Source organism: Coregonus lavaretus (genome assembly GCF_964263955.1).
Source record: "Coregonus lavaretus genome assembly, chromosome: 4".
Classification (NCBI taxonomy): Eukaryota; Metazoa; Chordata; class Actinopteri; order Salmoniformes; family Salmonidae; genus Coregonus; species Coregonus lavaretus.
Genome location: NC_139991.1, coordinates 5302545 through 5322961, shown reverse-complemented (window position 1 = coordinate 5322961; position 20417 = coordinate 5302545). Strand labels below are relative to the sequence as shown.

The window sequence follows — 20417 nt, the reverse complement described above, 5'->3', positions numbered from 1 at the left end:
ATGAAGTGTTTGTTCGTATGTGTATGAAAGATGGGTTGTGAATGCAGATGTGTTTAGGGTTGTGTGTGTGTGTGTGCACGTGTTTGATTTATTACGTTCCCTGCCCTTGGGGTCCCTGTGAGGGTTATGAGACACAGCACCAGATCAGGATCAGCTCTGCTGTTTTGACATGGACTTAAATCAAGTTTCCGGCGGCCATTCTCATTTTCCCAGTTGAACAAATGAATCCCAACAAAGCTCATGGAGATAACTACCAATTTCCTGTGTGTGGAGATCTTTTGGGTCCAAATTGGGTGCTTTTCAGATTTTCTCCTTTTCCCATCCACTCTCTATGTTCTCATTCCATTTGGGCCTTTAAGTCCCCAGCTCTGCCATATGCCATACTTATCTCTAATGCTCCATTGAATACAACTTTATTTTATTTCAAACAGACCCCAGTACAGATGCATTCTGTGAGTGGTGTAAAAATGATGGGAGAAATAATAGTCAGCTGCGCTCTAGCTGTTTCAAAAATCAAATGTCTGTTTTTTTGGACTCACCATGGTGCTTGACTAATGGATGTTTCATTTTATAGCCAAGACAATTTGTGATTTTATGCAACATCCCATGGTTTTATTGAATACTTTTGTAGATGTTGATCCCGGAAACTCTGGGATGTCATCTGGAGCAGGAATGCAAAACATGAAATGACCAATAAATAGAGAAATTGGAACATTCTGACAATTGTCAGGATTATATAAGTCTATTGGAAGCATATGTCCCAACGCTGCAGTGGCCTTAATAGGGAAAGTATGGGTGGTGCCAGCCCTGAAGATTAAATTACTCAAATTATTATTGTAATTTTTGCAAACAACTACAGTATTAGATTTTGCTCGTACGTAATGTTTTTTGGAGAGGTGTACTGCCCAGACCTTCTTAACCCATAGAGATATTACAGGTACACTGCCCAGACCGTTTTGACCCATAGAGATATAACAGGTTTACTTGGTGGCCTGACCTGCTGCTGTAATATTGTCATGCTGTGTTTTAACCTAACCACTCCCCTGTTGTGTGACCCACAGGACTGCTCCAGCTCTGAAGAGTACACGGTCGCCTCCGCCCTGCTGCCCCTGACGACGGCCTTTTACCGGGTGAGTGACTGACTGACTGGGAGATTCCACTCCACATAGGTCTTCTCCTCTCACACAGAGAGAGCGGATAGAGAGTCAGGCAGCAGGTCCTTTTGATTATATTGCTCAATCAAGGGCAGGACGGCCTGGCATTCACCACAAGCTGGCCGTCCTAATGGATTGTATTTTTAACAGGGGGTTGGCAATAATAGAAAAAGGATGGGGTGTGATATTCCAGCTGTCCTGGCACTGGTCCTGTTCTGAAGGTTGCCACTGGTGCATGCAGCATGCTCTAACCTCATGTCAGGAGATGTGTTCCAGGCAGGACAAGAGACTTCCCAGGCCTCCGAGCATACAGCTCTGACCACCAGCCTCAGTTGGGACAGGGAGGGGGACAGGGGAGTGTCCCGTTTGTTCTCAGACTAGCCACATTAGGGTAAAGGGGGTGAGAACTGTACCTCACACCAAAGCCAAGTGGGCTGCTGTGGTTTGTGGTTGCCAACCCCCTGTGATCAAACTCGGTTGCTGCAGCGCGCACCACAAATATGTCCCCACAGCTCTGCTGTTTCCACAGCGACAGACAACTGTGGGCTGTTGCCCTGCATTGGGTACAGACCCTAAGACAGAATTTGGACCTCGCCCACTCTCTGCCATTGTATGACTCACCCTGTTCTCACAGGACAGGCTGATGTAACGCTCCGAGATAAGCCTGCTCTCTCTGTTTCCCAGCCAGGTTAACCATTCTATCAGACCACAGTGGCATTGGAAATGTACTCATATAGTAAATTATCTAAATAAAACCAAGGGAATTGTCTCTGTTTGTTGATACAGGTGTGCTGTGTGACCTGCTATGTAATGGTGGTGAGAGCAGAGCATTTTTTTTTTTTAACATACTCTTCTGTCTCTGTACACAAACAGAGTAAAGTGGTCACAGACCCCACTACAGCACATTGTTGATAGTTTGGTTTGTTGCTATAACGGAGTAACAGTGTCTCTCTGTGACCGTCAAGTTGTCAACACAACACTGTGACCCTAGGCTCCAGCTTTCTACCTCTTCATTAAGACATCTGAAAGCCATTGCCCAAACTCATTGGATTTCCTGTAGTTTTTTTTCTCTGTTTTCCCATTTTACGTAACCATACAATCTGATTAAAGGATTACATTAAAGGACCTTTATTACCAGGTTTTCAGAAAGAAACACAAATCCTGAGAGGCAACTCTTCGATTCTCGATTCAGGGGAGGAATGAGAAGGAATGATATCGTGAGATCCTGAACGCAACAGATTTTTCCCAGCTTTCCAAAGAAATGGCATTAACTGTAGAGTCCAGCGTGTGGTCAGGCAAATTGCGAAAAGCAAGAGCGCAGGAATCCGCCACGGTCCATATTGTGGAATCTCTTGTTTGATGAAAAACGCCATGAAAAAGCTGGAAAAACAACGTATCCCAAAAAAACGGAGCACCTTAAGATGGTTCACTACGTTCCACAGAGGTTCTCGAGATAATCGCAGAATTGCACGATAGTCAATTACATACTTCTGCAAAATGTCTGTTGGCCTGCTTTACTCTACCCCCCATCCTGCAACATTTCCCCATAGTCTTTGACTTTACCACACTGACTGTTATGGGGCTGTTCAAAGCATGCCTGGCAGCAGATGAAGGAGCCAGTGGTTTTGTGAGTGTTTGGTTTATCCCACGCTATAGTAGAGGACCATGACAGTCTACTGTAGGACACTGCTGAGAGAACCATTTGTAGAATCGTTGGTTGGGAGGAAGGGGACCAGAAGGAGTGTCTTCTCTCTGTATCCAGGTGACAATCGTGACAAAAAGGTGACAAAATAGCAGATGAAATGTGCAATAATTTTTCAGTTGTGCATGTGTTTTGTTACGAAGCCAAAAATAGAAAATTTCATCCAGAACCGTTTTTTGCTTTGCCATGGAATGGTTTTGACACGGGTCTTATGGTCAAGATTATTTGCATACCTTTTCATGGAAGATTAACTCTGATTTAGGAAAACAACACGTCTCGGGTACATGTTGCACATCTGTGTCCAAGTACTCCTAACCTCCTAGCTTCAGTACTAAACTGCTAAGCCCTCCAAACACAGCCTTACTACAACAGCACACTGGCCTCAAGTCAAGACAACCTGCTGTCGGTGGATCCCATTTAGATTTCCTAGAAGGTGAAGCTGATCTGATAGGTGTTTACCTGTGGGTCACGCCAGCGGAGGAGAACCTGTAATAAAATGGTAGTTCAAACTGGGCCAGAGGTATCCCCAGAAAGGCATTTGGGCAGAAGGATGAAAGACTTCCACACACACACAACCTGTCTGTAATCTCCATAGAAATACTTTGTTAATCAGTGCTCAAGTGGCTTTGAGTGATTAGGTGATTAGGTTACTCTTTTACACATTTTGCATAACCATAGTAACCCTGGCTTGCCTCGTGAATTTGCTGCATAGTTTCATTATAAACATGTTCTTATTTTTTAGTTTCTCATGTAGATTACTTTACAAGATCAGGCCTATTGCTTTCCTTGAAAAGTATAATTCCATCCGTGTAAATAGTGAACTGTACATAATAGACAGTCTTGCAGTGGCAAGGACAATACATGCCGTACGGTAGCACGTGCCATTGACAACATCCGCCTTGCTGGTTACTGTACATCGTTTTTTTTTACTCCAGCCAGTCCTCATGCTCAGCCCACAGGAGTATATATCACCTAATCGGGAAGTTTTACATCCCCTCCACCCTCAACTCCTCTCAACGAGGTCAGTTGGCTTAAGGCCCTTTCCTATTAAAACCGCTGCGTCACCTGCACCTGTCATCCATCACTCCTCATTGACATCTTCCCCAGAGCCTCTCAGCCCCTCAACGTCTGCTGCCCGCAGTAACGACAATGAGAAAAGTGGATCAGGTCTGGAAGAAATTAGGTCAGGGCTTCACATTCTGGGTTTTATCACCACAATATGTAATGTATTCAATCACCACAATGCCCTCATCTGAAGGCTGCCCACAGAAACACACTCTAAACTAAAATGACCCTTTTATAGTAAATCACCTGTCTTTCAAAATTCATGAAAGCCCAAGTCAGGGATTTCTTATGAGGTTTTTCTCAACTTAATCTGATGAATGTATGGGGCTCCCGAGTGTCGCAGCGGTCTAAGGCACTGCATCTCAGTGCTTGAAGCGTCACTACAGACCCCCTGGTTCGATTCCAGGCTGTATCACAATTCCAGGCCGTGATTGGGAGTCCCATAGGGCAGCGCACAATTCTCTGGGTTTGGCCGGTGTAGGTCGTCATTGTAAATAAGAATGTATTCTTAACTGACTTGCCTAGTTAAATAAAGGTTAAATTAAATTAAAATTAACATTTTTAGATTGCCCGTTGCCCGAATGTAGATTGGTCAAGTGTCACGTTTGAGGTCAAGTGTCACGTTTGTGGTCAAGTGTCACGTTGGTCTCCTTTCTCTTAGCTTTAGTCTGGCTAGTCTGGACCCTCCCCAGTGGACTGTCTTCAGCCCACAGTGCTGCTGCCCAACCTCTCCTCACTACAGAATGTGGGAAGCTTCCCAGCAATGTGCCCGCTCACACTGAGTGTTTGTGCGAGAGACATTGTCTGTGTTTGGTTTGTGTTTTGGGCAAATGTTCATACTGAAGAGCCGCCTTTCAATGACCTATATTCTATATTCTGCCCCTTCCTTCACGCTGTCTGTCTGGTGTCTGGCAGGCTGCACAGTGAGGTCTGCTAAACTAAACCACTCTTGGAACAACATATGTTACTTACTTTAGAGGGCTTTGTGTCTGGTGTAGTCGTCATAATACAGTCAACAGGTTGAACTGTGTTTGACAGGAGCTTTTGGGTTAAACTTGGTTGGCGTGCTCTCTCTTGGGCTCAGTAAGTAGTTTACTTAAACTGCATGCAACCTTTGTACAGGCCATATCTCAGTTAGCAGTGACAGGTTGTTGTATTGTTCAGTATAAATGTTTCTGTATTTCTCAGAAATATACTACTTCTGATGATAAACCCCATCTTACTACAAGCGTCAGCACTGTTTGGGTTGGTGTTATTGTACCCTTTAATAAACTCACATTTGTATTCATGTTTTTGTTGTTGCAATTGAATGTAGACCAAGAGTAGAGATCTGCCTACCTCTTGGCTCTATGAGTAAATTAATTCATTGGATGCGCCGCGGCAGCTGTCAAAACCAAAACATGATTTCTCAACACAGAAAACCGCTGGACTGTTTGCATTCTTTCTGCCACCGTTTATGCGTGGAGGGTTTGGAAGGTTTTCCCTGTCAAGCTGTTTTACGTTTGGTCCTGGGGAGGACAGATGACTTACGGCGTGACCTTTGTGTCCCTGTGAGACGTCTAGAGCTGGACTCGTCTTCGTTTACGTTGTAGAACATTTATGTTCACAGTACATCCCGCATGTATACGTATGGCGAGATGGACTTGTTTGTTCCACGCTTTTCAACATGTTGTCTCCTCTGTTTGTTTGACTCAGTCATTTGTGTAAATACATTGTTTGGATGGAGACGTCTTCAGTGCTACAGGACGCAAATAACTCCAATGACACAATAGTGATTAATGGGGAAATAAATCTAGAAAGATTGATTGGTCCAGGTCGGGATATTTTCTTCCCCCAGAGTCTCTGTCACAAAGGACTTCTAAAGGGATGTCTATTTTTATACCCATGGACACCAAGTGATTTGCTCCAAAACAGCTATAAACTATTTTGTTGCCCAATTCTGGTCACGGATCAAACACGTCTCTTTTCCTCCAGTGTCCAGATACATACAGGTCAACCAGCAGAGCTATGAGACATCGTACCTCCCTTTAGAGCTGATGAACACACCCTGAGCTGTCTCTCTGTATATGTCTCTGTCTCTCTCACTATCTATCTAGCTCTATGGGAAATACTATATTATTGAAGAGTTACCACCTTTTCCTTCAAGTCTTGTCATAAACCCTAACATCATCCTTCTGGGATCCCCTAGCCAGACCTTGAGCTCTTTTTCTGTCTCTTTCTCTCTCCCCCTCTCTCTCTCTCCCTCTGTCTGTCTGTCTGTCTGTCTGTCTCGCTCTCTCTCTCTCTCTCTCAGTCTGTCTCTCAATTCAATTTCAATTTCAATTTAAGGGCTTTATTGGCTTGGGAAATGTATGTTAACATTGCCAAAGCAAGTGAAGTAGATAGTAAACAAAAGTGAAATAAACAATAAATATTAACAGTAAACATTACACTCAGAAGTTTCAAAAGAATAAAGACATTTCAAATGTCATATTATGTATATATACAGTGTTGTAACAATGTGCAAATAGTTAAAGTACAAATGGGAAAATAAATAAACATAAATATGGGTTGTATTTACAATGGTGTTTGTTCTTCACTGGTTGCCCTTTTCTTGTGGCAACAGGTCACAAATATTGCAGCTGTGATGGCACACTGTGGTTTTTCACCCAGTAGATAAGGGAGTTTATCAAAAATGGGTTTGTTTTCGAATTCTTTGGATCGCTGTAATCTGAGGGAAATATGTGTCTCTAATATGGTCATACATTTGGCAGAAGGTTAGGAAGTGCAGCTCAGTTTCCACCTCATTTTGTGGGCAGTGTGCACATAGCCTGTCTTCTCTTGAGAGCCAGGTCTGCCTACAGCGGCCTTTCTCAATAGCAAGGCTATGCTCACTGAGTCTGTACATAGTCAAAGCTTTCCTTAAGTTTGGGTCAGTCACAGTGGTCAGGTATTCTGCCACTGTGTACTCTCTGTTTAGGGCCAAATAGCATTCTAGTTTGCTCTGTTTTTTTGTTTGTTCTTTCCAATGTGTCAAGCAATTCTCTTTTTGTTTTCTCATGATTTGGTTGGGTCTAATTGTGTTGTTGTTGTTGTTGTTGTCCTGGGGCTCTGTGGGGTCTGTTTGTGTTTGTGAACAGAGCCTGTCTGTCTGTCTGTCTCTCTCTCTCTCTCGCTCTGTCTCTTTCTTTCTTTCTTTCTTTCTGTCTGTCTGTCTTTCTGTCTGTCTGTCTTTCTGTCTGTCTGTCTGTCTGTCTGTCTGTCTGTCTGTCTGTCTGTCTGTCTGTCTGTCTGTCTCTGCCTTGTATTGCTTGTTTTCCTCTTTTCCAGCCCTGCATTCCTCTTCTGCATTTGGCAAGTGGACCGTTCATATGTGTCTCTGAGGGTCATCTACCTCCATCTATCTTCTCTTGTCCCTGTGCTCTGTGTAGTAGGTTCTGACTGCAGCCTAGGCCCTGGCTCCCCTCTGCTATCAGAGTAGGGAGAGCCAACCGACCGCGGTCAACCTGACCTCCAGACAACTGAGCAGGCTGTGTTTAACACGGGAAGACACACACATCTCCACTCAATCTGCTGCAAGACCCACACCATATGACATGAGAACATGATGACTAATATTGTAAATATTGTTTTCTGGTGCAAGTCCCAGAAGAACAACTGCATTAACATGTCTACTGTTCTTGTTTTTCTTATTGGTTACTGTTCCATGAATGGACACGGTTAATTCATTTCCATCCTTTAACACTGACCTCTGTGCATTTAGTCTAGACTCGTTAATCCACTCAGGTAATCTGTAAATCTATTAGCGCCACAGTTTGTCCTGAAAGCACTTGTGGCCGTGTCAGATTTGTCTCTGATCGACAGAGGGTTGTTAGCCCAGCTCCCTGTAAATGACTGAGTGCTAGCGGAGGACACGGTGTTCCTGGGAAGATGTAATGTGTATAAAACATTCCTGGGGGAATGAAACTATCCATACGAGCTTTGACATTGGCGTCATCCTCCTTATAAAGCTGCACACTGACGGACTGCGTACTTTTGGAGGTGAATTATGTCTTTGTGACAGCAGTTTAGATAGGAGGCTTAGTAGTGGATTTATAATTTACATCAGAGGGATACGACGCAAGGTGCAGGGCTGTCCTGAGCAGGGAGGGAGGGAGCAGAGCAGACGGTCTACTGCTGCACTCCAACGGCCTTCAAACCTCTCTGGAGAGGAGAGATGATGAGATACACAGACCAACTTACACTAGAATCATTTCCAGCTCCAGTCTCACCTTTGAACTTCCTCACACTGCTCTCTCACTCCCCCAGGGCTCTGTGCTCGGACCCCTGCCCTCGGGTAAGCCTCAGCAGGGTGCCGGGACTATAGCTATTTTAGTTCTGCAGCCTCTGGTAACTACAGTAGCCCCACTGCCGCTGGTCATTCAGGGAGAACCAAAGCAATAATGAACAGCGCTGTGTTGTATTGTGTCATGGGAGAAATCAGAAGCTAATCTAATAAGAGGCTTGAGCATCACTAAAGAAAGACACATGGCCTTCAGACTCGGCCAGGGGGAAGAGATGAACATAGAGGTAGGGGGGTTGTAAGGATGTTAATTTACAAACAGTGTTGGCACTCTGTGTTCTTGGGTCCAGGACTAGTAGGTGCTATAGCTTTTGCCCAACATTCATGTGTTTATATCGGGGCATAGGAACAGTCTTCATGGCTTTAGCAGAGCTGCATGTTCTCTCTAGCTGTGTGCAAACAGGTGCTTCAGTTCACTATTCATACCGTGGAAAAACAGCAGGGCCCTGTTTTTAGTGCTCATCCAGCGAGAGAGCGGGAGTCTAACGTTCTTGGTATGGTGTTGTAAGTGTTGAAAAACTTACGGCCAATGAGAAATGATTGATTGTGCTTGAAACCTTTGGCAGCTTTGGATTATTTTCCTATTTTCACCCAGGTTTTAATGGTCTTCTTTACAAGCTATGCTCACCACAGCCCAGTTAGTTTCACGAGTTGTGAGACGGTGAGCCCAAACTACTCTCTTGTATGTTAAGTCAAAAGCGGACACTCAGCACATCTGAACATTTGGCTGGTCAGAGCCTCAGTGTAAGCTGTTGAAAACATCTACTCCACAGCCTCTTGCAGTCAAAATATTCCCTTGTGTTTGCAGAAACTGCCGGCTGGGGTGAGCCAGTTTGCCTACACCTGTGTCCAGGACCATCCCATCTGGACCAATCAGCAGTTCTGGGAGGCCACGTTCTACAGCGAGGTCCAGAACCAGATCCGAGCCCTGTACCTCACCGCCCCTGAAGACAAACTAGGCATCACTGCCAGGCTAAAGGTAAGATAATGAGAGGTTTCAGAGCCATATAATGCCAGTTTTTCTATTCATTTTTTTTAGCCCCATTTGCAGAATGACACTGAACCATATCTTTCTCCCCCCCTCAGGAGCAGGGTCCCCTTCCCCCGGCGGCCCCCAGCGCCTCGGAGCGCACGGCAATGGACCTGGCGGCGGAGCAGCTGCGCGCCTGGCCCTGCCTCAGCAAGGAGAAGCAGCAGGAGCTGGTGAAGAATGAGGAGAGCACGGTGTTCAGCCAGGCCATACACTACGCCAGCCTCCTGGTCTACCTGCTGGTCCCGCTGGACACCAGCAAGAACAAGCTGCTCCGAGCCAACCCTGTCGCTGACTGGGAGAGCGGCAGCAACAGCATCGTCACCAACAGGCAAGCAGAGCAGCTGGTTGCACATCACTGCACCCCACTGATATGCAGTCAGTTCTATCTGACTCCTATCTATTCCCCACAGCTATATCAACAGTTATTTTGGCACAGCACACAGAAGTGCATGGCCCCCTAGAGTGAAATGCACTTGATCAGAAAGAGAAAAAGAGCTCAAATGTGAGGTTGTTATCTTGGACGATAGCTCTCTTGCTTGGGGAGTTTTTTGTATGTTGTAATAAGGTGATGATAAGTGTGTGGGTGAACATGGTGTTACTCTCTCCGTCTACATGATCCACTCTCCTCTCCTCTAAAGCGGATCAGTGTCCAGCACCTCCTCGGGCATATCCTGCCCACTCCCACATCCATCCTATCACCTGCTGGAGTTACAGCCTCAGGTCTGCTAGGGTGGGTAACACACTCAGCCTGTCTGTAGGGGGGAGCGACCTCCAATCAACCAAAATAAGCAAAGATTGGGATTTCCAGTGCTCTGCACTAACAATAATGTAATGTGTACCAAGTTTGTAAAGTTCGCACACGTAGGGGGGCTGGCTTTTCTCAGAAATGGAGAAGGGTCTGCCAAGGCCATATCCTGAGTTTCTCACTTTCGCTTTCTGTATGTGCTGCTGCTACACAGTAGCCCCCTAGCTAGTCCCCTCTGAAGCCTATTACAGGAGATGTTAGGCCCTTTGAGTTGATTACATGAAGAATGTTCCAGACTACACCATAATGAATCCTTTAGTTCTTGTTTTGCCGCTAGTTTCATGAGTAGGGGGGGAAAGGCGATGTCCTTAATGTGTTTAATTGGTTGTTATTTTCTCTCTTTTGGTTCTTGCCCCAGACTTGTTTTGTTTCTCACAGAGAGACTTCTGGATCTCATCTGTGTGTTTGTAAACCCTGCGGGACATTACATCACCGTCTCATGTGAAACGTGTAGCGTGGCCAAGAGACCGCGTGAGCCGAGTGAGAGGTCATGGCATCACAGCTGACCTCTCGCCAGACTGCTGGTGTGCCATGCTCACAGACCTCAGACACACTATATCGTCGTGTGCATCTCTGGGAAAACTTCAAGCATCCCTCTCTGCAGTCTGTGTTCTATTCTCATGCCATTAATGCAGACTAAAATCTGACTAAATGTGTGTTTGCAGTATTGCAGGCAGTGTGGCGGAGAGCTTTGACACAGAGAGTGGCTTTGAGGACTCTGAGAACAGCGACGTGGCCAACTCTGTGGTACGGTTCATCGCCCGCTTCATTGACAAGGTGTGCACAGAGAGTGGCGTCAGCCAAGACCACATCAAGAGTTTGCATAGCATGATCCCAGGTACCGTACGACTCCCAGTCAACCTCAATACTACCCAATACAATGTCAATTAAACCCCAATACAACCTCTATCCCGGAGCTCTGTAGCTAGCAAGCACTGTGACCTCTGACTTCAGTAGCAAACTCCCACTGTCCTCATTCTGTCAGCTTTATCAGTTAACCCTTTTATTTTATTTTATTGTAAATAAGAATATTATGTTTTTAAACACTTCTACATTAATGTAGGGGGGGGGGGGGGTGATATTTGTGCATCTAACTTTCTCACTCATCATTATTCAATATTCATTCAGGATTATCCGTAATCATGGTAGCATCCACATTACTGTAGAAGTGTTTAGAACCATTATATTCTTATTTATAATAAAAGTGACTCCAAAATGACACACTACATTATTTACCATTTATATTGGGCACAAGATAATCTGAAACGCAACCAAGACAAACAGCAAAGGCTTCCAACAAATTTGTAGAGTTACAAACTTGATTAAACAGTTCAACCGATATGGGTGAAAATACCCTCAAATGAAAGCTGACAGTCTGCACTTTAACCTCATAGTCATTGTATCATCCCAATACTTTTGTAGCTCACTGTAGGTGGTGGCCTTCAAATCTGTAAATATAGGCTTCTTTGGGTTGTAAGTAGGTGTGTACATGCATGTGTTTATGTTTACCTGGGTTGGTTAACTTATGTGTATGTGTTTTTGTGTGTGGATGACATCGTGCTAACTGGTCATGACATCTGACCCCAGGCATCGTGGCCATGCAGATGGAAACTCTGGAGGCAGTCCACAGGGAGAGCAGGAGGCTGCCGCCCATCCAGAAGGTAGGTGCTGCGCTGCACTGGGCCACCCATTCAGAAGGTAGATGCTTCCCTGCACTGGGCCACCCATTCAGAAGGTAGGTGCTGCACTGCACTGGGCCACCCATTCAGAAGGTAGGTGCTGCACTGCACTGGGCCACCCATTCAGAAGGTAGGTGCTGCACTGCACTGGGCCACCCATTCAGAAGGTAGGTGCTGCGCTGCACTGGGCCACCCATTCAGAAGGTAGGTGATGCCCTGCACTGGGCCACCCATTCAGATGGTAGATGCTGCCCTGCACTGGGCCACAGTTCTCTAAATGTCTGTCTGAATATAAATTGAGTTTATCAATCATGAATATTAGTACCATTTGAAACTCTGTAATTTGTCATCAAAATGTTATCAAAATCATTCTCATTAATGGAGTAATTTTGTTGTGCCTTTGAAGTAAACCTGTGTCCTTTGATAATGAAGTGGTGTTAGAACCCCTATTCTACTGGAAGTGGTGTTAGAACCCCTATTCTACTGGAAGTGGTGTTAGAACCCCTATTCTACTGGAAGTGGTGTTAGAACCCCTATTCTATTGGAAGTGGTGTTAGAACCCCTATTCTACTGGAAGTGGTGTTAGAACCCCTATTCTACTGGAAGTGGTGTTAGAACCCCTATTCTACTGGAAGTGGTGTTAGAACCCCTATTCTACTGGAAGTGGTGTTAGAACCCCTATTCTACTAGAAGTGGTGTTAGAACCCCTATTCTACTGGAAGTGGTGTTCTGTAGCTGAAGTGCCTATCATCCAGTAATGTTGCAGTCATCAGATTGTCATCACTCATCAACCATCAGACTGGGTTTTTTACGGTGAAGCCAGTTTACAGTACTCCTGGATGATATTGTGCGCCTTATCACACTGCCAGCTCTTGATAAGGGCTCTCCCCCTAGTCGGCTCGTTCCCAGGACACTGCGGGCCCAGTCAGGTCCAGTGTAATTGATGTGTATGTTTGTCTGGCAGGGCCTTGTGTCTGACATTCATAGCTGAGACCACGTTGTGCACAGCTCTGCTGCCAGCAGCACATTAAATCATGTGAACTCTGTAAACAAGCACAGGAATGACCCTGGTGGGCCATCAGCACAGATATTTATGACTCGTGGAGTTGGAGCTGTCCTTGCCTGTATGTGGAACCTGCTACTGCTTTGGCCCAAGGTTCAGGGGGAGGAGGAGGTAGCGCTGTTGGGTCTGTCGGGATTAAACATTCAGTTAATGGAGCTGGTAGTAGTGGTGTACCTTGAGCACTCCAAGCTACAAGCAGTGAAAAGGGTCACTGTGATAAGTGGCTATCGCTGGCTCTGATATCTCTGGCGTAGGTGGGTGGGTTGTCTAGTGTGTGTGTTTAGGGGTGAATACTTTTAGAGTCCCAGCTGGCAGCCTCATTGGGGTGCTGGGGGACCGTTGGAGCCTTTAACACACTGGCCCCTGGCCCTGGGCCATCCAACACCAGCAGGACCATGTTCCTCCTCTTATCTTTTGGCTAGACTGGACCAGAACTCAACCGCACAGCCTTTGGACCGGCCTGACCTTAGCATGGATGTCCCTTCAGGTTCCATGTATCATCATGGTGGAGCAGAGCTTTCCTCTGCAAGAGAGTAAACACAGAACTCACTGTGTGTGTGTAAAGGCTGTGCTCACAGTGACACCATTCTGTTCCCCATAGAAGACATGAACACTGCACAGAACCATGCCCTTTTGACTAGAGGGCATTTACTGTATAGGCCCCCTCACACAAGGGTGCTCAACATGGCTACAGTTTGATGAGCTAGAGAGGCAGAGCAGTGTTAGACCAGCTGCTTTCAGACCTGGCTCTGCTGCGGAGCTGAAGAGAAACCAATTCCCAACACATTGGAATGGAGTTTGGATTTACAGGTTGCTACGAAGCACCTCAAAGCAAATGTTCAGCTGTTGTCAGTGCTCATTGATCAGGGGTTTGCTTTGGATCCTCCAGCATTTCTTGAAGAATATAAATCAATATATTGTGGTAGTGTGGTGTAAGAGTTGAGTTAATAATTCAGAAGGTCACTGAAAATATGTTGCGCGGACTACACTCAATGCATATATAAAAATGAACTAAATTAATTATTGTAGTTGTACATTTTTTTAAAGATTTGCATGTACCTAAGGACCAAATTATTGACTTGGAGTATTACTGATGATTAGTCTCCACGGAACACAAGCTTGTTTTTCTTGGTAAAGCATCAGTGACTGTAGCTAGCTGTGTTAAACGCTATATGATGCTGAGTGTGCTTGCGACACACTGTGTGTTGGTGATGTGTTGCTTTTATGACATGATAATGATGTGTGTGAGATACATTCATGTCTTCGATATGCTCAGTGGTTGTTTAGGTGCGACGTGTGTGTTGATATCTATCCTTATCTAATGCACTGATGTTGACATTAGGGCTGTCCCCGACCCCCCGCCACCCCCCCCAAAAAAAATATATTGGTCGACCGAGAGTCATCTGTTCTTTCAACTAATCTATTGGTCTACATTTTTTTACGTGTATTTTTCCATATATAGACACACCCTATGTGTTTGAATAAAATCAACTATATGTACTGAGCTTGTCTGATGATTTTAAGCCCACTGTTTGATTAAATGGGTAAGACACACAAATGACTCAAGAAGGGAGCCCGATGGCCACGCTGTGTTAAAAATGAAATGACAGTGAGTGCCTGTGTGACTGGTGCACGTTGTGTCTCTCCTCCCTGCTGCAGCGAACATGCACAGCAAGTGTTTATCGCGCTGTCTGTACTGAAGCTGCAACATAATTACAGCCATTTTGTTTCTTACTTGTTTCTGACTCAATAGTTCTGTTACCGAAATACCTCATTTGTTTAGGAAAATCATTCCCTATTCCCTCAACCCTTGCTCTCTTTACGTGAAAAATGTATGCTTTTGACCAATAGGGTCTGACCTATAACCTATCATAATCTCATCAATAAATTGGTTATAACAAACTCTAAGCACCGTAACAGATGTGACAGCAAAATGGATGCGGAGGACGTGAAAAATAAACTCGAAACGGCCAAAAGTCAGATCTGTGGAAGACATTTGACTTAGTTGTAGAAACTACTGGAGATCAAGAAAAAGGAGGGTATAGGAGCAAGCGTTGCATGAGTATTGTGTGTGCCAAACAGTTGATGTTAGATTGCAATATAATTTTTTTCTGACCATTTGGAACAGTGTGAACAACACTAAATAAATAAGTGTACCATAGTCTGTTCTAACGAAGAATAAAAATATATATACTCTATAAAACCTTTATTACAGCAGAATAACAGTTATATGCATTCGTGAATTGCGGTTAATTTTTTGGCCTAATTATTGAAAGCTCCCGTTGTTATTTAATTTAAAAACTAAAATGGTTTAAAACTAAAAACCAGGGTATAGGAGCGAGAGCTGCGTGCTTATTATGTGTGACAAACAGGTGCTGTTAGATTACAATATAATTTTTCTGCCTGTTTGGATCAGTGTAAACAACACTAGATAAATTATAATTAATACCAGTCTGTTCTAACCCTGCCTTTATTACAGCATAGCTAGGATTAAAAACAGCCGAACCTGTGAAATTGCTTTACCCGACATTTTGCCGTTGCATGAGGCTTGGTGCTCATGGAATCAGTAGGCTATTAAATAAACACTCAAACAGGCAACAGGGTCTGTCTTATTTCTTTGGAAATACATTACCGGTCAAATGATTTAGAACACCTACTCATTCAAGGGTTTTTATTTTATTTTTTATTTTTTCTACATTGTAGAAGATAGCCCTATTTGGTAAAAGACCAAGTCCATATTATGGCAAGAACAACTCAAATAAGCAAAGAGAAATGACAGTCCATCATTACTTTAAGACATGAAGGTCAGTCAGTACGGAACATTTCAAGAACTTTGAAAGTTTCTTCAAGTGCAGTCGCAAAAACCATCAAGCGCTATGATGAAACTGTCTCTCATGAGGACCGCCACAGGAATGGAAGACCCAGAGTTACCTCTGCTGCAGAGGATAAGTTCGTTAGAGTTACCAGCCTCAGAAATTGCAGGTCAAATAAATGCTTCACAGAGTTCAAGTAACAGACATCTCAACATCAACTGTTCAGAAGGGACTGTGTGAATCAGGCCTTCACGGTCTAATTGCTGCAAAGAAACCACTACTAAAGGACACCAATAAGAATAATAGACTTGCTTGGACCAAAAAACACAAGCAATGGACATTAGACTGGTTTAAATTGTCCTTTGGTCTGGAGTCCAAATTTGAGATTTTTGGTTCCAACCGCTGTGTCTTTGTGAGACACGGTGTGGGTGAACGGATGATCTCCGCATGTGTATTTCCCACCATAAAGCATGGAGGAGGAGGTGTTGTGGTGTGGGGGTGCTTTGCTGGTGACACTGTCTGTGATTTATTTAGAATTCAAGGCACACTTAACCAGCATGGCTACCACAGCATTCTGCGGCGATACGCCATCCCATCTGGTTTGGACTTAGTGGGACTATCATTTGTTTTTCAACAGGACAATGACCCAACACACGTCCAGGCTGTGTAACGGCTATTTTACCAAGAAGGAGAGTGATGGAGTGCTGCATCAGATGACCTGGCCTCCACAATCCCCCGACCTCAACCAAATTGAGATGGTTTGGGATGAGTCGGACGGCAGAGTGGAGGAAAAGCAGCCAACAAGTGCTCAGCATATGCTGGAACTCCTTCAAGACTGTTGGAAAAGCATTCCAGGTGAAGCTGGTTGAGAGAATGCCAAGAGTGTACAAAGCTGTCATCAAGGCAAAGGGTGGCTATTTGAAGAATGTCAAATATAAAATATATTTTGATTTGTTTAACGCTTTTGGTTACTACATGATTCCATATGTGTTATTTCATAGTTTTGATGTCTTCACTATTATTCTACAATGTAGAAAATAGTAAAAATAAAGAAAAACCATTGAATGAGTAGGTGTTCTAAAACTTTTGACCGGTAGTGTATATGGATGATTTATAAAGCCAGGCACATTTAAGAGTTAAGCTATTGATGATTATTGGGGCGGCAGGTAGCTTAGTGGTTAAGAGCGTTGTGCCAGTAACCGAAAGGTCGCTGCTTCTTATCCCCGAGCCGACTAGGTGAAAAATCTGGCGATGTGCCCTTGAGCAAGGCACTTAACTCTAATTGCTCCTGTAAGTCGCTCTGGATAAGAGTTTCTGCTAAATGACCAAAATGTAAATGATTATGGACTTAATTAAGTTGGGGTTTCCTCTCCTCAATTTTCTTAGACAATTAGGCTAAGGCAAGGGCTGTTTCCTCTTCTCTGCTACTGCTGCCTCCACCGCATTGTTCTCAATCCCAATATGCTGGTTAACTTTGCTATTATTCACATAGCAACATAGGGAAAGGCGCCAATTCTACGCCGCACTGAAGATTGTTTCAGAACTGCGGACAGCGACCGTATCCAATCCTGGAGAAAGCGAATTTGTTATAAAATAATATTCGATTTATTAGTGTTGCACTATTATTTTTACATAATATATCTATATACAATTTCAGCATCACATGTCAGAGTGATAGACGGTGCCATCCCCTTGGCCTCCGCAATGAATTAGTCCACTGAGACGGGCGCGAATCAGACAGGTGTCTTGTGCACCTTGAATTTTTTTTTTATTAAATTGCGACTGCTCGATTAAAGAAATATTGGTCCACCAACAGCCTTTCAACCAGACAATCAACCAGTCGACTAAATGGGGTCAGCCCTAGTTGACATGCTTAAGTACATGGTGTGTGTGCAGGTGTCTGTACATACAGTATGTTCTGTGTTCTGATGAAGTGTGTTTGACATGTGCATCCTCTGTCCCACCCAGCCTAAGATACTGCGCCCAGTGCTGCTCCCTGGTGAAGAGTTTGTATCGGAGGGTCTGAGGGTGGTCCTGGACCCTGATGGCAGAGAGGAGGCTACGGGGGGGCTGCTCGGGGGACCACACATCCTGCCAGCAGAGGGAGCCCTCTTCCTCACCTCCTACCGCATCATCTTCAAGGGCTCCCCACATGACCCACTAGGTAAATCCTCCAGCTAGCATTTAATTATATCTGTCCCTGTTGAGAGAGTGCACTTTGGAATTCCCAATGTAGTTCACTATATAGGGTATCATTTTGAGATGACGCCTGTTTGAATATGTTGTGTGGATGAGGTACGTTAGCATAGAAGTGTATGTTGAGGTGTTGTCCTGTGTGTGGGAGCAGTGGGGGAGCAGGCAGTGATCAGGAGCTTCCCAGTGTCCACCTTGACCAAGGAGAAGAAGATTAGCATCCAGAACCAACTGCAGCAGAACATGCAGGAGGGACTGCAGCTCCGCTCGGCATCCTTCCAGGTAACACACACACACCTACTCCTGATGATGTGGATGATAATGAAGATGAATGTACAAATTATGTGATTTTGATGCTACAGGCTTTTCCATTATTCATTTCATCGTGGAGGGGACTGTGGATCTGTCTCCGTTCGTACGTTAGTCACATGCGATATCTCAGACAGCACTGGGCCGATTTTGACTAAACTTGGGTGAATGATGCGTCTTGCCATAGAGACCCGGCATTTACAAAACTGATTGGCCCAAGGTGTGAGCTATAGTAATTAACTTAAATATGTTGGTCACACGTGGCACTGCATCATTCATGGGCGACGACATGTTTACTGTTCCCTTGTCTCTCGTTTAAGTACACAAAGTCATATTTCTTAGATGCTAAATAAATGCTAACATAGTTTGTCTAAGTATGTGAGTGTTCCCTCCTTTTGCCCCAAGCCAAGTATAAGATTGCTAGAACATGTATAACAGATTCACAGAGAACCCAGAATTACTGATCAGTTGTGACATTTGGAGAGATTAAAGGAATGAATATGCTCCAGACTCTTCCCTACATCCAGCCTGAATACATTTCTTGGACGTTATACGAGTAACCTATGTTGACTTTGATTTGAAGGAAAAAAAGGCAACCGTGCACATGTTTTTGGTCTTTCACAATTCATGTAGTGCTGTAAAAATGTTATGGTTCATTCCTATCTTTTTAGTAACACGGACAATAAAACAGGCCTTTATGTGGGGAGGGGATCACTTGGCCTGGCTGGGCCTGTGTGTGCGAGCTAGAGTGTGTGTTTGTGTGTGAGCGAGCTAGAGTGTGTGTTTGTGTGTGAGCGAGCTAGAGTGTGTGTTTGTGTGTGAGCGAGCTATAGTGTGCGAATGTGTTGCTAAGCCTGGCCAGAGGGCTGTGTCTACGTCTGGGGTGCGTTATTAGGCCTTCATTGAGAGCTGCAGGCTGCTGGGGATCCACAGGAGAGCGGGGGGGGGGGGGGGGGGGGGGGGCTAGGTCTCCTCTCTTCTCATGCAGGAACTGGTGGGATGTTGGGGGAGGGATGGATGGGGAGTGGAGGGACTACCGGGTCAGGGCAGTCAATGAGAAGCGGACCTCACTCTGGAAAGACATTCTGTGTGAAATATGTGAACATTCCGTACTTTCTGTTTCCGATTTGCAATTATTAGTATTTGCCTCCCTGCAAGAAAAAAATTAAACAGAATTTTTGGCCTTCACAGATGTGCGTATCTGCAGAGCCATTTAGATTTATGAATGCATTATTATTTTCCAGCCATTCCATGGAAGGCCATTTGTTTAATCTGGAGGCAATGAGCTCACATGTTCCCTGATGCTTCCTGTGTCCTCTTCAGTTGATCAAAGTGGCATTTGATGAGGAGGTGAGCTCAGAGATGGTGGAGATCTTCAGGAAACACATCCAGAGGATCCGCTACCCTCAGTCCATCTTCAGCACATTCGCCTTCGCAGCGGGCCAGACCGCTCCCCAACTCATCCTTCCCAAACAGAAGGAGAGGAACACAGGTTTCAGGTCAGTCCCACCTCTCTCTACCTCTACCTCACTGTTCTACCTCAAAGTTGTTTTAGATGGCAAATCCCATTATGTGGTTGAAAGGTTCCTGTAATAACTCCCACAACCGACACCGCCTGAAAGTGTTGAGAAATCTTCCTTATCTGATGCTGGAATCAGACATGATAAATTATGTTATGGTCTCCTCATCCTCCTCCTCACAGGACACTGTCCAAGACCATTGTGAAAGGAGCCAAGAGAGCTGGGATGATCACCATGGGCCGTCAGAGTCAGACCACGCTGAAGAAGAACGACAGAGGGAGTCGGATGACCTGGCACGAGGATGATGACATCTCAGGTATGAGCAGACTGATGTTAAACTCCTACAAGGGAGAAGAGGAGGGGGAGTTTTGACAAGCTGGAGTTTCCTGACCAGTTACCTGACCTTGGCTCACTCTCTCTCTCTCTCTCTCTCTCTCTCTCTCTCTCTCTCTCTGTGTCTCTGTCTCTGTCTCTGTCTCTCTCTCTGTCTCTGTGTGTGTGTTCCAGTGTCAGATGAGGGCGAGCCACCCCCCAGCAGCACGTTGAGGGCGTCGGAGAAGTCCACCATGGAGCAGCTGGTGGAGCGGGCGTGTTTCCGTGACTACCAGCGGCTGGGCCTGGGAACCATCACAGCCAGCTCCTCCCGCTCTAAGACCGGAGAGCAGTTCAGAGTCACTGCAGTCAACAGACTCTACTCCCTCTGCCGCAGGTACACACAATACACATATACTTTGTCATGTCAGATATTGGCGCTCTGATC

The 20417-nt window shown here is 45.0% G+C and overlaps 1 protein-coding gene across 3 annotated transcripts in view; it reads left to right on the top strand.

Annotated features, from left to right (window-relative positions):
* Positions 1–20417, top strand: part of LOC311128436 (myotubularin-related protein 13-like) — a 141711-nt gene that overhangs the window by 102475 nt on the left and 18819 nt on the right. For all 3 annotated transcript variants that reach the window (XM_084160571.1, XM_084160570.1, XM_084160572.1), the window contains exons 17-26: positions 1062–1130; positions 9051–9221; positions 9329–9603; positions 10746–10918; positions 11668–11741; positions 17604–17799; positions 17983–18110; positions 19461–19636; positions 19840–19973; positions 20165–20366. In XM_084160571.1, the coding sequence (XP_084016697.1) occupies positions 1062–1130; positions 9051–9221; positions 9329–9603; positions 10746–10918; positions 11668–11741; positions 17604–17799; positions 17983–18110; positions 19461–19636; positions 19840–19973; positions 20165–20366 (1598 nt within the window). The remainder of the gene's footprint in view (positions 1–1061; positions 1131–9050; positions 9222–9328; positions 9604–10745; positions 10919–11667; positions 11742–17603; positions 17800–17982; positions 18111–19460; positions 19637–19839; positions 19974–20164; positions 20367–20417) is intronic.